This window comes from Bombina bombina, chromosome 8, assembly GCF_027579735.1.
Source record: "Bombina bombina isolate aBomBom1 chromosome 8, aBomBom1.pri, whole genome shotgun sequence".
NCBI classification, from domain to species: Eukaryota; Metazoa; Chordata; class Amphibia; order Anura; family Bombinatoridae; genus Bombina; species Bombina bombina.
Genome location: NC_069506.1, coordinates 285,160,113 through 285,179,461, shown reverse-complemented (window position 1 = coordinate 285,179,461; position 19,349 = coordinate 285,160,113). Strand labels below are relative to the sequence as shown.

Sequence of the window (19,349 nt, the reverse complement as noted above, 5' to 3'; positions counted from 1 at the left end):
TCGTGATGTGTCCTCAAGTGAATATCTACAATAATACAGCTTAGGTAAATAATTACAATGTATATGTGTGATCTTGTCACATATTGGGGATCTTGAATATATTGCAGGTTTGTCTGTAGTAAGTCAGTTCTGCTCAAGATCTATTGACTTGATAGTACTATTCAGTTTGATTACTATATAAAAATCTTTAATCACATACACCTAGTATTGTGTTTAAACCGATATAAAATAGTATCTATTCACACTCTGATCAATCGTGTTGTTCAAATATTTACATAGTATCAGTTATTTGTATCACACCCACTTATTGGCGTTATACTGTTACTAGTATATTTATCTTGAGTTTAGTCAGAGTTTGAACATTTTAACAATGTTTGAAACAAGATGTATATATAAGACCTTGTCACATATTAGGGATCTTGAATATATTGCAGATTTGTCTGTAATAAGTCGGTTTAGCTCAAGATCTATTAGCTTGATAGTACTATTCAGTTCAGTTACTGTATAGAAATATTAAATCACTTACACCTAGTATTGTGTTTAAACAAATATTGGATAATATATATTCTCTATTCACACTCTGATCAATCGTGTTGTTCAAATATTTACATAGTATCAGTTGTTTGTGTCACGCCCACTTATTGGCGTCATACTGTTACTAGTGTATTTGTCTTGAGTTTAGTCAGAGTTTGAACATTTTAACACTGTTTGAAATATTACCCATGTTTAAAGTTAATTGGCAGAAAGGACAAAATATATGCATATTTCAGATACTTTTGTGATAAATCAACTCTACTTTATATTATAGTCTTTAACTCTGCTTCAGTAAAAAAGTGCTTGATCACTTTGGCGTAATGTTATACTTTAACCGTTATTAGAAGGTATGTGTTCATACTCTGAACATTCCTGTTTCAGTAGTATTTCAAAGTGTCAATTTATTCTGTTTTGTTCACTTTGCACCGTTTTACCGTTACTCGTGTATTTGATTTAGCTTCAGTCAGAGTTATGATATATACGTATTACAAGTGTATCTGTGGTAAATCTGCTTACTTGAGGTCTATTAACTTGGTAAAAATGTCTTCAGTGAAAAAACACTTATGTCACTTTCTCATTTTGTTGTGTTTTAGCAAGTATTAGATGGTATGTTTCATCACTCTGATCGTTTTTTATAGTTCCGGTATACCAAACAAACTATTAATTGTATCATGCCTTTTAGTAGCGGTTTATCGTTGTTTGTGTACCTATTCTGAATTCAATCAGAATTAAACATTGCCACTTTAAGTAAAGTATAACTTGCAACATAAATTATTTAGTTTGAGCATCTAAGTAAATTATAAACATACTGGTATCAATGACTACAGTAATTGGAGGATAGCATAAAGCTAATTAAAAATACAGGAACTCCTAGGACTCCTCACCAAGACCCTAATCTACCCGATATGTTTCGCCGTGAACCGGCTTTATCAAGGGATGATTGCGCCGCTTGGATGTCGGCTTTTTATGGCGTGTGTATCCACGCCCACAAGTTCGATGTCATTCATTATTTTATTTTTTTATATAGTAATCGAACTGAATAGTACTATCAAGCCAATAGATCTTGAGCAGAACTGACTTACTACAGACAAACCTGCAATATATTCAAGATCCCTAATATGTGACAAGATCACACATATACATTGTAATTATTTACCTAAGCTGTATTATTGTAGATATTCACTTGAGGACACATCATGAGACATAAATTATAAATACAGTATCTATAATATAATCTGCTGGAGGATACTTAAGTGTAATTTTAAAATTATTTTCCTATTTTACTGCATAACTATTAAAAGTTAAAGGGACACTGAACCCAATTTTTTTCTTTTGTAATTCAGAAAGAGCATGCAATTTTAAGCAACTTTCTAATTTACTCCTATTATCAACTTTTCTTCGTTCTCTTGCTATCATTATTTGAAAAAGAAGGCATCTAAGCTTTTTTTTGGTTTCAGTACTATGGACAGCACTTTTTTATTGGTGGATGAATTTATCCACCAATCAGCAAGGGCAACCCAGGTTTTTCACCAAAAATGGGACGGCATCTAAACTTACATTATTGCATTTCAAATAAAGATACCAAGAGAATGAAGAAAATTTGATAATAGGAGTAAATTAGAAAGTTGCTGAAAATGTTATGCTCAATCTGAATCACAAAAGAAAAATTTTGGGTACAGTGTCCCTTTAAGTTCTACTATTAATCTCCACAAGTTTACAACAAATGTTGTGCTTAATCAAATCTATCTACAGACTACCATTTAGAGTGCTTAGAAGTCTATTCTTTTCCAGAATAAGTCTCTTCTTACTCTTACCAAACCTACACGAGATGCAAGTAGCTTTCAAAAAATAAACTTTATTGACAAAATGCACAGAATTACAATTTTGTTTTCTCAGTCCAAATAATACACTTTGTACAGGGTATAAAAAAAATAAATGTACACTCTGATTAATATTACACAAAACATCTGAGAAAAAAGTCATCTTATAGCACTGCTGTTAGCGTAAATCCAGAGGTCTGGCGTACACTGGCTCCAGGAGCTTGAAACTGAGAACAAAAAATATGCTTCCAAGGAAGATAACGCTCATGATGGAAACGAGGAAATAACGTCCGATGAAGTAGGTATCTACAATCTAGATAGGGAATGATATGGTTAGAGGAGCATGAAACGTCAGGAACACACAATATCATCTCACATACTTTATATTTCATCTTGTTTTGCAGATTTAACATGAGATCTTTTGTACCATAAATGCAACTGAAGAAATAACTGGCGGCCTTGGAAAAAGGCCGTAGCCGAAACCGGTCAGCCATCTATTTTTGTCTGATATTGTATCTGTTTTTTACCCTCAGGGTGTGGATAGCCTGGACATTTCAGAATAAAGTTTAATGTTTTACACTAACCACGGTGCTCCTAATAACTTTCTTTTTGTATATTGAAGAAATAACTAGCTGTAAACACGTACTGGTCTCACAAACACTTGCTGTAAATCAGGGTGCATAGCAAACATATTATATTTATGATGGAGATTTGGAAACTCACAGCAAATGACTCACAGCAAACGTTACTTAAAGAGACACGAAATCAAAATAAAACAGAATTTATGCTTACCTGATAAATGACTTTCTCTTGCGGTGTATCCAGTCCACGGATTCATCCTTTACTTGTGGGATATTCTCATTCCCTACAGGAAGTAGCAAAGAGAGCACACAGCAAAGCTGTCCATATAGCTCCCCCTCTAGCTCCACCCCCCAGTCATTCGACCAAAGGTTAGGAAGAAAAAGGAGAAACCATAGGGTGCAGTGGTGACTGTAGTTTAAACAATTTTTTTTTTACCTGACTTAAATGCCAGGGCGGGCCGTGGACTGGATACATCACAAGAGAAAGTAATTTATCAGGTAAGCATAAATTTTGTTTTCTCTTGCAAGGTGTATCCAGTCCACGGATTCATCCTTTACTTGTGGGATACCAATACCAAAGCTTTAGGACACGGATGAAGGGAGGGAACAAGACAAGTACCCTAAACGGAAGGCACCACTGCTTGCAAAACCTTTCTCCCAAAAATAGCCTCCGAAGAAGCAAAAGTATCGAATTTGTAAAATTTGGCAAAAGTATGCAGTGAAGACCAAGTCCCTGCCTTACAAATCTGTTCAACAGAAGCCTCATTTTTTTTTTTTTTTATAAATCAAAGTTTTTTATTAAAGGTAATTAGTAGTACAACATGTATGATAGATACACAGAAATACCATTTCCTCATTACAAAACCAGTCCGATATGAAGGATGACTAATGCAAAATACTAAAGTAGCTTTTGGGATCATCTATCTATATACAAAAATGATACGCCATCAAATTACCCAAGAATTAGTTAGACACACTAATATATAACAATCATAACGAATTATAACAGTCATCCTTTATGCAAATATGGTAATCTGGTTTGATACCTTAGTTTTTTATTATATATATTGTGATAACCGTAGTGCCTCTTTGTCATAAGAAACTGTCTGATATAATGATATTTTAATTTGATCATCTTAGCAGAAAAACAACTAGCAAGGAGGGCACAAATCTATGAAAGCAAGAGGCGGATTAATGTCGCCCAATAATTCAACATATTAAGTGATTATAGAAATAGAGATTCATACAAAGAATATTATGAGATATAGCCACTAATGGGCATGTATTCTAGATCTAAATAAGTGTGAGGATGCGGATTAACACCGCAAAAAATAATTCACCGTGTTGGGTGAATGGCTAATAATTACCACCCAGGAACTTACGTTAACCTAGGGGGGGGGGGGAGGGATGCAATTTAAAGATATACAGTGCAGATCTGTTGTCAATTTTTCTCCAAAATGACTCAATGAATATGAATATACATCTTGTTACTATACTTGCGCTACATCTAAGCACTAGCGGGTCCTAACTGTGCTTATTGTATCATTTACTCAATTCCTACTCAGTAAGGTGAGAACTCTATATTGGTGATACTCTATATAAGCTGACCATTTATACTCCATAGCTGCCTTCACGGTATGCCCCATTATAAAGGATCTGTGATATTATATTTATAGGGGGAATTAGTGTAGCGTATGACATCTACGTGCTGGGTGAAATATAGTGCATTAGTATTCAATAGATAGCAGTAACTCAACAGTCTATAGAGGTAGACTACACTGCATATGAAAGTTCAAGTCTATATAAACCTAACTGGAGTCGCAACTCCTAGCACTAGGGCTTCTGTACAAAAAGGCTCTATTATTAGAGAGGTAGAGTAAGGGGGCAAACCCAATTAAAATAGCTAAAGACCTTTTCTCATCTTTCCTAGTGGCTACCTCAAGGGACAAAAAAGCTGGACTGCAGCGATGCCTATGGGGTGTTATATATTAAAGCTAGCAGACCTTTCCCACTCTCGCCGGCTGAGAGGAGGAAGTAAGAGCCCCATATGAGAACGGCAGCTGTTGTGGACAAAAGTCAATATAAATCATGTCATGTTGTAATTCTAACATGTAAATTACAATTGTTGTCCGAACGTGTAGCAAACATACATGTAACAAATGTCAACCATAATGGAGCTCACAACAAGGTCTAAACCCTCAAATTTTGTTTACATGAAGCTATTAGCCTATTACACCAAATCCAGTGTGACAGGTAGAAATATAATGTAGGTACAATATTATATTAAGCAATATGTACAGCATTCTTGCGTTAGAGATGATTAATGGTATCATATTCAGGCACCTCATTAAATTATAGAGCAGTTCCCTCTACTTATCTAAAACATCCTAAGGTATATGGAAAGCCTCCAAGAGCAGAACATTGTTACATAAATGCCATCGATATAATGACAACCTATACTGTAGAAGTGAACACCGGGACCCACCACCACAGGAGGACTAAAAATAAAATAAATTAGGAGCTTAATGTAGCTGCAAATAACTATTTACATAGGGTATATACACCTAAATCAAACAGAAATTTTAATATCCCTAGACATAGTGACTATAAACGGTCCTGCAGTCTACTATATCGAATATGAGGGTGCAACCAAAATGTCAACCTATGCCCTCCTTTATGGAGCGTAGATCACAGTCAATAGGGCTTATCCGTCTCTGAAGTTTCCAAGGCACTTCACATAATCCTAGAGGCCACATGCTGATATTGTGTAACGCTATGGCGCATGGAAATTGAAGGGGGCTGAAGTATGACATGCTGCGGCTCTGTTCAGATATGGCAACCATGTCGTGGGCCTCCACACTCCCGGAAAACAGACATGCCAACAGAGTGTCAGAGCTCAGGTTAGTGATATAGGAGACCGGGAACATACACCCGATGCGCTGACTCTCCGTGTCTTTGTCCCATTCGGATTGATGTAGACGGTCCGCTGTAGCTACAGACTGACCCTCACTGAGCTCAAACATGGCCGGATGCAGTGAAATCCCCGCTTCAGGCACAAAGGTATCTGAGGGTGTCCCGTTCCGACCTGATTCACTGCGGTCTCCTCCACTACTGTAGATTAATACTTCACTGTTATGCCGAACAGGGCAGTCACCGTTAGCTGTACTGCATACCCTGAAGAGGTCCTCAAAATAGGCATCCACCTTAGAGTCTAGATTGTTGAGTAGGGACTGCAGTGTAGTGCAACAGCGCTCCATATTCAAGGCCATGCGTCCTAGGCCCTATAATCACAAAACCCCCGGTTATGGCAGTTATTGGAACTTTAAGAATACCAAGCGGCTTCAGATCAGACTAAGAGCTGTTAGGAGGCTATTGTAAGAATTATTCAGCAGATTATAAGCAGTAGATTAGCCTCTTTAGTACACTATTTATCAGAGCTCCACTTTTTAACGACCATCCATATTGGCAGTTGGCTCCTCCCCCCCAGAAGCCTCATTTTTTAAAGCCCATGTGGAAGCCACTGCTCTGGTAGAATGATCAGTAATTCTTTCAGGAGGCTGCTGGCCAGTAGTCTCATAGGCCAAACGGATGATGCTTTTCAGCCAAAAGGAAAGAGAGGTAGCAGTGGCTTTCTGACCTCTCCTCTTACCAGAATAGGTAACAAACAAGGAAGATGTTTGTCTGAAATCCTTAGTTGCTTGTAAATAGAACTTTAAAGCACGAACTACATCAAGATTGTGTAATAGACGTTCCTTCTTCAAAGATGGATTAGAACACAGAGAAGGAACAACTATTTCCTGGTTAATATTCTTGTTAGAAACAACTTTAGGAAGAAAACCAGGCTTGGTACGCAAAACTACCTTATCTGCGTGGAACACCAGGTAAGGTGAATCACACTGTAAGGCAGATCATTCTGAAACTCTTCGAGCAGAAGAGATAGCTATCAAAAACAAAACTTTCCAAGATAACAAGTTAATGTCTATGGAATGTAAAGGTTCAAACGGAACCCCTTGAAGAACTGAAAGAACTAGATTCAAACTCCATGGCGGAGCCACAGGTTTATAGACAGGCTTGATTCTGACTAAAGCCTGAGCAAACGCTTGAACGTCTGGTACCTCTGCCAGACGCTTGTGTAACAGGATAGACAAAGCAGATATTTGTCCTTTTAAGGAACTAGCTGACAATCCTTTCTCCAGTCCTTCTTGGAGAAAGGACAATATCCTGGGAATCCTAATCTTACTCCATGAGTAACCCTTGGATTCACACCAACAAAGATATTTCCGCCATATCTTATGGTAGATTTTCCTGGTGACAGGCTTTCTAGCCTGAATCAGAGTATCTATAACTGACTCAGAGAACCCACGCTTTGATAGAATTAAGCGTTCAATCTCCAAGCAGTCAGACGTAGAGAAACTAAATTTGAAAAAAACGTTACTGTGCCTTTAAGAGATAAAAAGAGCACACAATTTTACAAAACGGTGAAAAATGCAGCAATCTTTCTGAAATTTTCACAGTATGTAGCTAAAGCCTTAATACGATTGCACCCCAAGTTTCAAAACGATTAACCCCTTAATGCCCAAACTGGAGCAGCCTAAAGCCAACACCTGGTTAAATCACTACAGCACCTTGCCACAGCCTTGCTGTGGCCCTACCTTCCCTTAGGGATCAGATTTGGGGGAATATAGCTTCTTTTAGGCCCTCAAACATCAGCAGGACCCTCCATGTGAAACAGCATGAACTTCTCTGCAATTCTAACTGTGCATCTGAGGCAATTAGGCCCCTCCCACTCTACTCCGGAGCTGTGAGGCCTAGTAAATCACTCCTAAGTGACTAAAAAACAGCCATGTGGTAATAACCCCAGAAAAAAACCCAAAAGGGCTTTCAAAGTGTCTTGCAAAACGATTTTTCCTTAGCCAAACAATCGATTGCCCTGAATAAGTGTCAACCAGTATATTAGCCCTATTATGTAAGCATACAATTCCTTACTTAGTCTGTGAACATAGCTTACCCTCCCCTCATGGGGATCTTTTCAGTCTTCTAGCATTATCTCAGTCTTGTCTAGAAATAAATGACTGAACATACCTTATTGCAGATCACCCTGCAAACTGTTCCCCCCAACTGAAGTTTTCTGGTACTCCTCAGTCCTGTGTGGGAACAGCAGTGGATTTTAGTTACAACATGCTAAAATCATTTTCCTCTCAGCAGAAATCTTCATCACTTTTCTGCTAGAGAGTAAATAGTACAAACCGGTACCATTTAAAATAACAAACTTTTGATTGAAGATAATAAAATTACAATTCTAACACCACATTCACTTTACACTCCCGAGAGAGACCCTAGTGCTTAGAGCCAGCATAGAGAATGACTGGGGGGTGGAGCTAGAGGGGGAGCTATATGGACAGCTTTGCTGTGTGCTCTCTTTGCTACTTCCTGTAGGGAATGAGAATATCCCACAAGTAAAGGATGAATCCGTGGACTGGATACACCTTGCAAGAGAAATACAATTTCACACAACTTTACAAATGACTTTTTTAATCAAATTTGCTTCATTCCCTTGGTATCCTTTGTTAAAGGAGCAGAAACACATTACTGGGAGCTGGCTGAACATATCAGGGGCCCAACAATCAAAGGTTCACCATCAAAACATAAAAAAAAACCCATAATTTATGCTTACCTGATAAATTTATTTCTCTTGTAGTGTATCCAGTCCACGGATCATCCATTACTTATGGGATATTCTCCTTCCCAACAGGAAGTTGCAAGAGGATCACCCACAGCAGAGCTGATATATAGCTCCTCCCCTAACTGCCATATCCAGTCATTCTACCGAAACAAACAGAGAAAGGAGAAACCATAGGGTGCAGTGGTGACTGTAGTTTAATTAAATTATAGACCTGCCTTAAAATGACAGGGCGGGCCGTGGACTGGATACACTACAAGAGAAATAAATTTATCAGGTAAGCATAAAACACAATTTATGCTTACCTGATAAATTTATTTCTCTTGTGGTGTATCCAGTCCACGGATCATCCATTACTTGTGGGATATTCTCATTCCCAACAGGAAGTTGCAAGAGGACACCCACAGCAGAGCTGTAATATAGCTCCTCCCCTAACTGTCATAGCCAGTCATTCGACCGAAAACAAGCCGAGAAAGGAGGAACCATAGGGTGTAGTGGTTACTGTAGTTTAAATTTAAAAATTACCTGCCTTAAAATGACAGGGCGGGCCGTGGACTGGATACACCACAAGAGAAATAAATTTATCAGGTAAGCATAAATTGTGTTTTCTCTTGTAAGGTGTATCCAGTCCACGGATCATCCATTACTTGTGGGATACCAATACCAAAGCTAAAGTACACGGATGAAGGGAGGGACAAGGCAGGAACTTAAATGGAAGGAACCACTGCCTGTAAAACCTTTCTCCCAAATATAGCCTCCGAAGAAGCAAAAGTATCAAATTTGTAAAATTTTGAAAAAGTATGAAGCGAAGACCAAGTCGCCGCCTTGCAAATCTGTTCAACAGAAGCCTCATTTTTAAAGGCCCAAGTGGAAGCCACAGCTCTAGTGGAATGAGCTGTAATCCTTTCAGGAGGCTGCTGTCCAGCAGTCTCATAGGCTAAGCGGATTAAGCTTCTTAGCCAAAAAGAAAAAGAGGTTGCCAAAGCATTTTGACCTCTCCTCTGTCCAGAGTAGACAACAAACAAAGCAGATGTTTGACGAAAATCTTTAGTAGCTTGTAAGTAAAACTTTAAAGCACAGACCACGTCCAGATTGTGTAACACAAGGATGGAACCACAATCTCTTGATTGATATTCTTGTTAGATACCACCTTAGGTAAGAACCCAGGTTTGGTACGCAGGACTACCTTATCCATATGAAAAATCAGATAAGGAGAATCACATTGTAAGGCAGATAGCTCAGAGACTCTACGAGCCGAGGAAATAGCTACCAAAAAAAAAAAAAAAAGAACTTTCCAAGATAAAAGTTTGATATCTATGGAATGAAGAGGTTCAAACGGCACTCCTTGAAGAACCTTAAGAACCAAGTTTAAGCTCCATGGTGGAGCAACAGGTTTAAACACAGGCTTGATTCAAACTAAAGCCTGACAAAATGCCTGAACGTCTGGAACATCTGCCAGACGCTAGTGCAAAAGAATAGACAGAGCAAAAATCTGTCCCTTTAAGAAACTAGCTGACAATCCTTTTTGCAAACCTTCTTGGAGAAAAGATAAAATCCTAGGAATCCTGATCTTACTCCATGAGTAACCCTTGGATTCACACCAATAAAGATATCTACGCCATACCTTATGGTAAATTTTCCTGGTGACAGGCTTTCGTGCCTGTATTAAGGTATCAATAACTGACTCGGAGAAGCCACGCTTTGATAAAATCAAGCATTCAATCTCCAGGCAGTCAGCCTCAGAGAAATTAGATTTGGATGGTTGAAAGGACCCTGAAGTAGAAGGTCCTGTCTCAGAGGCAGAGACCATGGTGGAAAGGATGACATGTCCACTAGATCTGCATACCAGGTCCTGCGTGGCCACGCAGGTGCTATCAGAATCACTGATGCTCTCTCCTGCTTGATCTTGGCAATCAGTCGAGGGAGCAGAGGAAACGGTGGAAACACATAAACCAGGTTGAAAGACCAGGGCGCTGCTAGAGTATCTATCAGTGTCGCCTTGGGATCCCTGGACCTGGATCCGTAACACGGAAGCTTGGCGTTCTGGCGAGACGCCATGAGATCCAGTTCTGGTTTGCCCCAACGGAGAATCAGTTGTGCAAATACCTCCAGATGGAGTTCCCACTCTCCCGGATGAAAAGTCTGACGACTTAGAAAATCCGCCTCCCAGTGCTCTACACCTGGGATATGGATAGCTGATAGGTGGCAAGAGTGAATCTCTGCCCAGTGAATTATTTTTGAAACTTCTAACATCTCTAGGGAACTTCTTGTTCCCCCTCGATGGTTGATGTAAGCTACAGTCGTGATGTTGTTGACCGACTGAAATCTGATGTACCTCAGAGTTGCTTACTGAGGCCAAACCTGAAGAGCCTTGAATATCGCTCTTAGTTCCAGAATATTTATTGGAAGGAGAGACTCCTCCTGAGTCCACGATCCCTGAGCCTTCAGGGAGTTCCAGACTGCACCCCAACCTAGAAGGCTGGCATTTGTTGTTACAATAGTCCAATCTGGCCTGCGAAGGTCATACCTTTGGACAGATGGACCCGAGATAGCCACCAGGGAAGAGGATCCCTGGTCTCTTGGTCCAGATTCAGTTGAGGGGCCAAATCTGTGTAATCCCCGCTCCACTGACTGAGCCTGCATAGTTGCAGCGGTCTGAGATGTAAGCGTGCAAACGGCACTATGTCCATTGCCGCTACCATTAAGCCGATTACTTCCATACACTGAGCCACCAAAGGGCGCGGAATGGAATGAAGAACCCGACAGGAATTTAGAAGCTTTGATAACCTGGACTCCGTCAAGGTAAATTTTCATTTCTACAGAATCTATCAGAGTCCCTAGAAAGGAAACTCTTGTGAGTGGGGATAGAGAACACTTTTCCTCGTTCACTTTCCACCCATGCGAACTCAGAAATGCCAGTACTACGTCCGTATGAGACTTGGCAATTTGGAAGTTTGACGCCTGTATCAGGATGTCGTCTAAATAAGGGGCTACTGCTATGCCCCGCGGCCTTAGGACCGCCAAAAGCGACCCTAGAACCTTTGTAAAGATTCTTGGGGCTGTAGCTAATCCAAAAGGGAAGAGCTACAACTGGTAATGCCTGTCTTGAAAGGCAAACCTGAGAAACCGATGATGATCTTTGTGTATCGGAATGTGAAGATAAGCATCCTTTAGATCCACTGTAGTCATATATTGACCCTCCTGGATCAGTGGTAGGATGGTACGAATAGTTTCCATCTTGAACAACGGAACTTTGAGGAATTTGTTTAAGATCTTTAGATCCAAAAGCGGTCTGAAGGTTCCCTCTTTTTTGGGAATCACAAACAGATTTGAGTAAAAACCCTGTTCCTGTTCCTCCTTTGGAACTGGATGGATCACTCCCATAACTAGGAGGTCTCGTACACAGTGTAAGAATGCCTCACTCTTTATCTGGTTTGCAGATAATTGTGAAAGGTGAAATCTCCCTTTTGGGGGGGAAGCTTTGAAGTCCAGAAGATATCCCTGGGATATAATTTCCAACGCCCATGGATCCTGAACATCTCTTGCCCACGCCTGGGCGAAGAGTGAAAGTCTGCCCCCTACTAGATCCGTTACCGGATAGGGGGTCGTTCCTTCATGCTGTCTTAGAGGCAGCAGCAGGCTTTTTGACCTGCTTACCTTTTTTCCAGGACTGGTTTGGTCTCCAGACCGTCTTGGATTGAGAAAAAGTTCCCTCTTGTTTATTATTAGAGGAAGTTGATGCCGCACCTGCCTTGAAGTTTCGAAAGGCACGAAAATTAGACTGTTTGGCCCTAGATTTGGACCTGTCCTGAGGAAGGGCACAACCTTTTCCTCCCGTGATATCAGCAATAATCTCCTTCAAACCAGGCCCGAATAGGGTCTGCCCCTTGAAGGTAATGTTAAGTAGCTTAGATTTTAAAGTCACGTCAGCTGACCATGATTTAAGCCCTAGCGCTCTGCGCGCCTGTATAGCAAAACCAGAATTCTTAGCCGTTAGTTTATTCAAATGAACAATGGCATCAGAAATAAAATAATTGGCTAGCTTAAGTGCTCTAAGTTTGCCAAGTATGTCATCCAATGGAGTCTCTACCTGTAAAGCCTCTTCCAGAGACTCAAACCAGTACGCCGCAGCAGCAGTGACAGGGGCAATGCATGCAATGGGCTGTAGGATAAAACCTTGTTGAATAAATATTTTCTTAAGGTAACCTTCTAATTTTTTATCCATTGGCTCTAAAAAAGCACAACTGTCCTCGACAGGGATAGTAGTACGCTTTGCTAGAGTAGAAACTGCTCCCTCCACCTTAGGGACTGTCTGCCATAAGTCCCGTGTGGTGGCGTCTATTGGAAAACATTTTTCTAAAAATAGGAGGGGAAGAGAACGGCACACCTGGTCTATCCCATTCCTTATTAATAATTTCTGTAAACCTTTTAGGTATTGGAAAAACATCAGTACACACCGGCACTGCAAAGCATTTATCCAGTCTACAAAATTTCTCTGGCACTGCAATGGTATCACAGTCATTCAGAGCAGCTAAAACCTCCCTAAGTAACACGCGGAGGTGTTCAAGCTTAAATTTAAATGTAGAAATATTAGAATCAGGTATCTTTCCTGAGTCATTAACATCACCCACTGACTGAAGCTCTCCTTCCTCAGCTTCTGCATATTGTGAGGCAGTATCAGACATGGTTCTTAAAGCGTCAGTATGCTCTGCATTTTGTCTCACCCCAGAGCTATCTCGCTAACCTCTAAGTTCAGGTAGTCTGGCTAATACCGCTGACAGTGTATTATCCATGACTGCCGCCATGTCTTGTAAAGTAAACGCTATGGGCGCCCTAGATGTACTTGGCGCCATTTGAGCGTGAGTCCCTTGGGCGGGAGTCAAAGGGTCTGACACGTGGGGAGAGTTAGTCGGCATAACTTTCCCCTCGTCAGATTCCTCTGGTGATAATTTTTTTAAAAACAGAATATGATCTTTATTGCATAAAATGAAATCAGTACATTTGGTACACATTCTAAGAGGGGGTTCCACCATGGCTTTTAAACATAATGAACAAGGAGTTTCTTCTATGTCAGACATGTTTATACAGACTAGCAATGAGAATAGCAAGCTTGGAAAACACTTTAAATCAAGTTAACAAGCAAATATAAAAAACGGTACTGTGCCTTTAAGAGAAACAAATTTTGTCAGAATTTGAAAAACAGTGAAAAAATGCAGTAAATCAAACGAAATTTTTACAGTGTATGTAATAGGCTAGCAGAGCATTGCATCCACTTGCAAATGGATGATTAACCCCTTAGTTCAAAAAAACGGATCAAAAAAACGAAATAGACGTTTTTTTTGTTTTTTTTTAACAGTCACAACCAACTGCCACAGCAAGCTGTGGTCCTACCTTCCCCAATAAACGACTTTGGAAAGCCTTTGAGCCCTTTAGAGATGTCCTATAGCATACAGGGGACTCCTGAGGGAAGTTTGTAATTTTAACTGCACCAACTGTAACTTTTATACTATAACAGTGGAAAGCCTCAGTAAAACTGTTTCTAGTTAAAATTTAAGCCAGCCATGTGGAAAAACTAGGCCCCAATAAAGTTTTATCACCAATGCATATATAAAAACGATTAAACATGCCAGCAAACGTTTATATTGCAATATCATAAGGGTATTACCCCTGGGAGTAAGCATGATACCAGTCGTTATTAAATCACTGTATTCAGGCTTAACTTACATTAATCCGGTATCAGCAGCATTTTCTAGTGTTTTCCATCTCTAGAAAAAATTATAACTGCACATACCTGATAGCAGAATAAACTGCACGCCATTCTCTCGCTGAAGTTACCTCATCTGTGTAATCCCCTCAGACATATGTGAGAATAGCAATGGATCTTAGTTACAACCTGCTAAGATCATAGAAACCTCAGGCAGATTCTTCTTCTATTTACTGCCTGAGATAAAATAGCACAACTCTGGTACTATTTAAAAATAACAAACTTTTGATTGAAGAAAATAAACTAACTATATTTAACCACTCTCTCCTACAACATCCTAGCTTGTTGAGAGTTGCAAGAGAATGACTGGCTATGACAGTTAGGGGAGGAGCTATATTACAGCTCTGCTGTGGGTGTCCTCTTGCAACTTCCTGTTGGGAATGAGAATATCCCACAAGTAATGGATGATCCGTGGACTGGATACACCTTACAAGAGAAATTATGTTTTCTCTTGTTAAGTGTATCCAGTCCATGGATCATCCATTACTTATGGGATACCAATACCAAAGCTAAAGAACACTTATGATGGGAGGGATAAGGCAGGGATTAAGCGGAAGGAACCACTGCCTGAAGAACCTTTCTCCCAAAAACAGCCTCCGAAGAAGCAAAAGTATCAAATTTGTAAAATTTTGAAAAAGTGTGAAGCGAAGACCAAGTCGCGGCCTTGCAAATCTGTTCAACAGAGGCCTCATTCTGTAATTCTTTCAGGGGGCTGCTGTCCAGCAGTCTCATAGGCTAGGCGTATAATACTCCGAAGCCAAAAGGAAAGAGAGGTTGCCGAAGCTTTTTGACCTCTCCTCTGTCCAGAATAAACGACAAACAGGGAAGATGTTTGACGAAAATCTTTAGTAGCTTGTAAGTAAAACTTCAAGGCACGGACTACGTCCAGATTATGTAAAAGACGTTCCTTCTTTGAAGAAGGATTAGGACATAATGATGGAACAACAATCTCTTGATTGATATTCTTGTTAGAAACCACCTTAGGTAAAAACCCAGGTTTGGTACGCAGAACTACCTTATCTGCATGAAAATTCAGATAAGGAGAATTACATTGTAAGGCAGATAGCTCAGAGACTCCCCGAGCCGAGGAAATAGCCATCAAAAACAGAACTTTCCAAGATAAAAGCTTAATATCAATGGAATGAAGGGGTTCAAACGGAACTCCTTGAAGAACTTTAAGAACCAAGTTTAAGCTCCATGGGGGAGCAACAGGTTTAAACACAGGCTTAATTCTAACCAAAGCCTAACAAAATGCCTGGACGTCTGGAACTTTTGCCAGACGCTTGTGCAAAAGAATAGACAGAGCAGAAATCTGTCCCTTTAAGGAACTAGCTGATAATCCTTTGTCCAAACCCTCTTGGAGAAAGGAAAATATCCTAGGAATCCTAACCTTACTCCATGAGTAATTCTTGGATTCACACCAGTAAAGATATGTACGCCATATCTTGTGATAGATTTTCCTGGTAACAGGCTTTCGTGCCTGTATTAAGGTATCAATGACTGACTCGGAGAAGCCACGCTTTGATAGAATCAAGCGTTCAATCTCCATGCAGTCAGTCTCAGAGAAATTAGATTTGGATGATTGAAAGGACCTTGTATTAGAAGGTCCTGTCTTAGAGGCAGAGTCCATGGTGGAAAGGATGACATGTCCACTAGGTCTGCATACCAGGTCCTGCGTGGCCACGCAGGCGCTATTAGAATCACTGATGCTCTCTCCTGTTTGATTTTGGCAATCAGTCGAGGGAGCAGAGGAAACGGTGGAAACACATAAGCCAGGTTGAAGAACCAAGGCGCTGCTAGAGCATCTATCAGCGTCGCTTCTGGGTCCCTGGACCTGGATCCGTAACAAGGAAGCTTGGCATTCTGGCGAGACGCCATGAGATCCAACTCTGGTTTGCCCCAACGATGAATCAATTGAGCAAACACCTCCGGATGGAGTTCCCACTCCCCCGGGTGAAAAGTCTGACGACTTAGAAAATCCGCCTCCCAGTTCTCCACGCCTGGGATATGGATTGCTGACAGGTGGCAAGAGTGAGTCTCTGCCCAGCGAATTATTTTTGAGACTTCTAACATCGCTAGGGAACTCCTGGTTCCCCCTTGATGGTTGATGTAAGTCACAGTCGTGATATTGTCCGACTGATATATGATGAACCTCAGTGTTGCTAACTGAGGCCAAGCCAGAAGAGCATTGAATATTGCTCTTAACTCCAGAATATTTATCGGAAGGAGTTTCTCCTCCTGAGTCCACGATCCCTGTGCCTACAGGGAGTTCCAGACTGCACTCCAACCTAGAAGGCTGGCATCTGTTGTTACAATTGTCCAATCTGGCCTGCGAAAGGTCATACCCTCGGACAGGTGGACCCGAGACAACCACCAGAGAAGAGAATCTCTGGTCTATTGATCCAGATTTAGCAGAGGGGACAAATCTGTGTAATCCCCATTCCACTGACTTAGAATGCATAATTGCAGCGGTCTGAGATGTAGGCGCGCAAATGGCACTATGTCCATTGCCGCTACCATTAAGCCGATCACCTCCATACACTGAGCCACCGAAGGGCGAGGAATGGAATGAAGAATACGGCAAGCATTTAGAAGCTTTGATAACCTGGACTCCGTCAGGTAGATTTTCATCTCTACAGAATCTATAAGAGTCCCTAAGAAGGAGACTCTTGTGAGTGGGGATAGAGAACTCTTTTCCTCGTTCACTTTCCACCCATGCGATCTCAGAAATGCCAGAACTATCTCTGTATGAGACTTGGCAATTTGAAAGCTTGACGCCTGTATCAGGATGTCGTCTAGATACGGAGCGACCGCTATGCCTCGCAGTCTTAGAACCGCCAGAAGTGAGCCCAGAACCTTCGTAAAGATTCTCGGGGCTGTAGCCAACCCGAAGGGAAGAGCTACAAATTGGTAATGCCTGTCTAGAAAGGCAAACCTTAGGAACCGATGATGATCTTTGTGAATCGGTATGTGAAGGTAGGCATCCTTTAAGTCCACTGTGGTCATGTACTGACCCTCTTGGATCATGGGTAGGATGGTCCGAATAGTTTCCATTTTGAAAGATGGAACTCTGAGGAATTTGTTTAAGATCTTTAGATCCAAAATTGGTCTGAAGGTTCCCTCTTTTTTGGGAACCACAAACAGATGTGAATAAAAACCCTGTCCTTGTTCCGTCCGCGGAACTGGATGGATCACTCCCATTACTAGGAGGTCTTGCACACAGCGTAGGAATGCCTCTTTCTTTATCTGATTTGCAGATAACCTTGAAAGATGAAATCTCCCTTGTGGAGGGGAAGCTTTGAAGTCCAGAAGATATCCCTGAGATATGATCTCCAACGCCCAGGGATCCTGAACATCTCTTGCCCACGCCTGGGCGAAGAGAAAAAGTCTGCCCCCTACTAGATCCGTCGTCCCTAGAAAAATATTAACTGCACATACCTTATTGCAGGAAAACCTGCACGCCATTCCCTCTCTGAAGTTACCTCACTCCTCAGAATATGTGAGAACAGCCATGGATCTTAGTTACTTCTGCTAAGATCATAGAAAATGCAGGCAGATTATTCTTCTAAATACTGCCTGAGATAAACAGCACACTCCGGTACCATTTAAAAATAACAAACTTTCTCCAACATTGGTGTGTCCGGTCCACAGCGTCATCCTTACTTGTGGGAATATCTCTTCCCCAACAGGAAATGGCAAAGAGTCCCAGCAAAGCTGGCCATATAGTCCCTCCTAGGCTCCGCCCACCCCAGTCATTCTCTTTGCCGTTGCACAGGCAACATCTCCACGGAGATGGTTAAGAGTATGTGGTGTTTAGTTGTAGTTTTTTTATTCTACTATCAAGAGTTTGTTATTTTAAAATAGTGCTGGTATGTACTATTTACTCTGAAACAGAAAAGGATGAAGATTTCTGTTTGTGAGAGGAAGATGATTTTAGCAGACAGTAACTAAAATCGATTGCTGTTTCCACATAGGACTGTTGAGATGAAGTAACTTCAGTTGGGGGAAACAGTTAGCAGACTTTTCTGCTTAAGGTATGACTAGCCATATTTCTAACAAGACTGTGTAATGCTGGAAGGCTGTCATTTCCCCTCATGGGGACCGGTAAGCCATTTTCTAAGTTTCAAACAGAATAACAGGCTTAATATGGGCTATAAAACTGGTAGACACTTTTATGGGCTAAATCGGTTGCTTTATTTGGACATTTTATACATGTTTATGCTGATAATTCACACTTATAAACTTGGGGAACGTTTTTTAACGGCAGGCACTGTGTTAGACACCTTTTCCAGTCAGGGAGGGCCTTCCCAGTTGTAGGCTGAGCCTCATTTTCGCACCATAACTGCGCAGTTGTTTTTGAGAGCAAGACATGCAGATGCATGTGTGTGGACCAGAAAGTAGTTGGAAAAGTTTCTAGAAGGCGTCATTTGGTATCGTATTCCCCTCTGAGCTTGGTAAAGTCACAGCAAAGGCTGTAGCTGGGACTGTATAGGGGTTAAATTTGTAAACGGCTCCGGTTCCGTTATTTTAAGGGTTAAAGCTCTGAAAATTGGTATGCAATACTCTTAAGGCTTTAAGACACTGTGGTGAAATTTTGGTAAATTTTGAACAATTCCTTCATACTTTTTCACATATTCAGTAATAAAGTGTGCTCTGTTTAAAATTTAAAGAGACAGTAACGGTTTTGTTTTAAAACGTTTTTTGTGCTTTATTGACAAGTTTAAGCCTGTTTAACATGTCTGTGCCTTCGGATAAGCTATGTTCTATATGTGTGAAAGCCAATGTGTCTCCCCACTCAAAATTGTGTGATAATTGTGCCATAGCGTCCAAACAAAGTAAGGACAGTACTGCCACAGATAATGAAATTGCCCAAGATGATTCCTCAGATGAGTGGAGTAGACATGATACTACATCATCCCCTACTGTGTCTACACCAGTTTTGCCCACGCAGGAGGCCCCTAGTACATCTA

The 19,349-nt window shown here is 40.8% G+C and overlaps 1 protein-coding gene across 2 annotated transcripts in view; it reads right to left on the bottom strand.

Moving 5' to 3' along the window:
• Nucleotides 1-2,379: 2,379 nt before the first annotated feature.
• The window catches only part of TMEM218 (transmembrane protein 218), a 171,760-nt gene continuing 154,790 nt past the window's right edge, over nucleotides 2,380-19,349 (bottom strand). For both annotated transcript variants that reach the window (XM_053691432.1, XM_053691433.1), the window contains one exon: nucleotides 2,380-2,667. In XM_053691432.1, coding sequence (XP_053547407.1) covers nucleotides 2,533-2,667 — 135 coding nt within the window. In that variant the 3' untranslated portion in view covers nucleotides 2,380-2,532. The remainder of the gene's footprint in view (nucleotides 2,668-19,349) is intronic.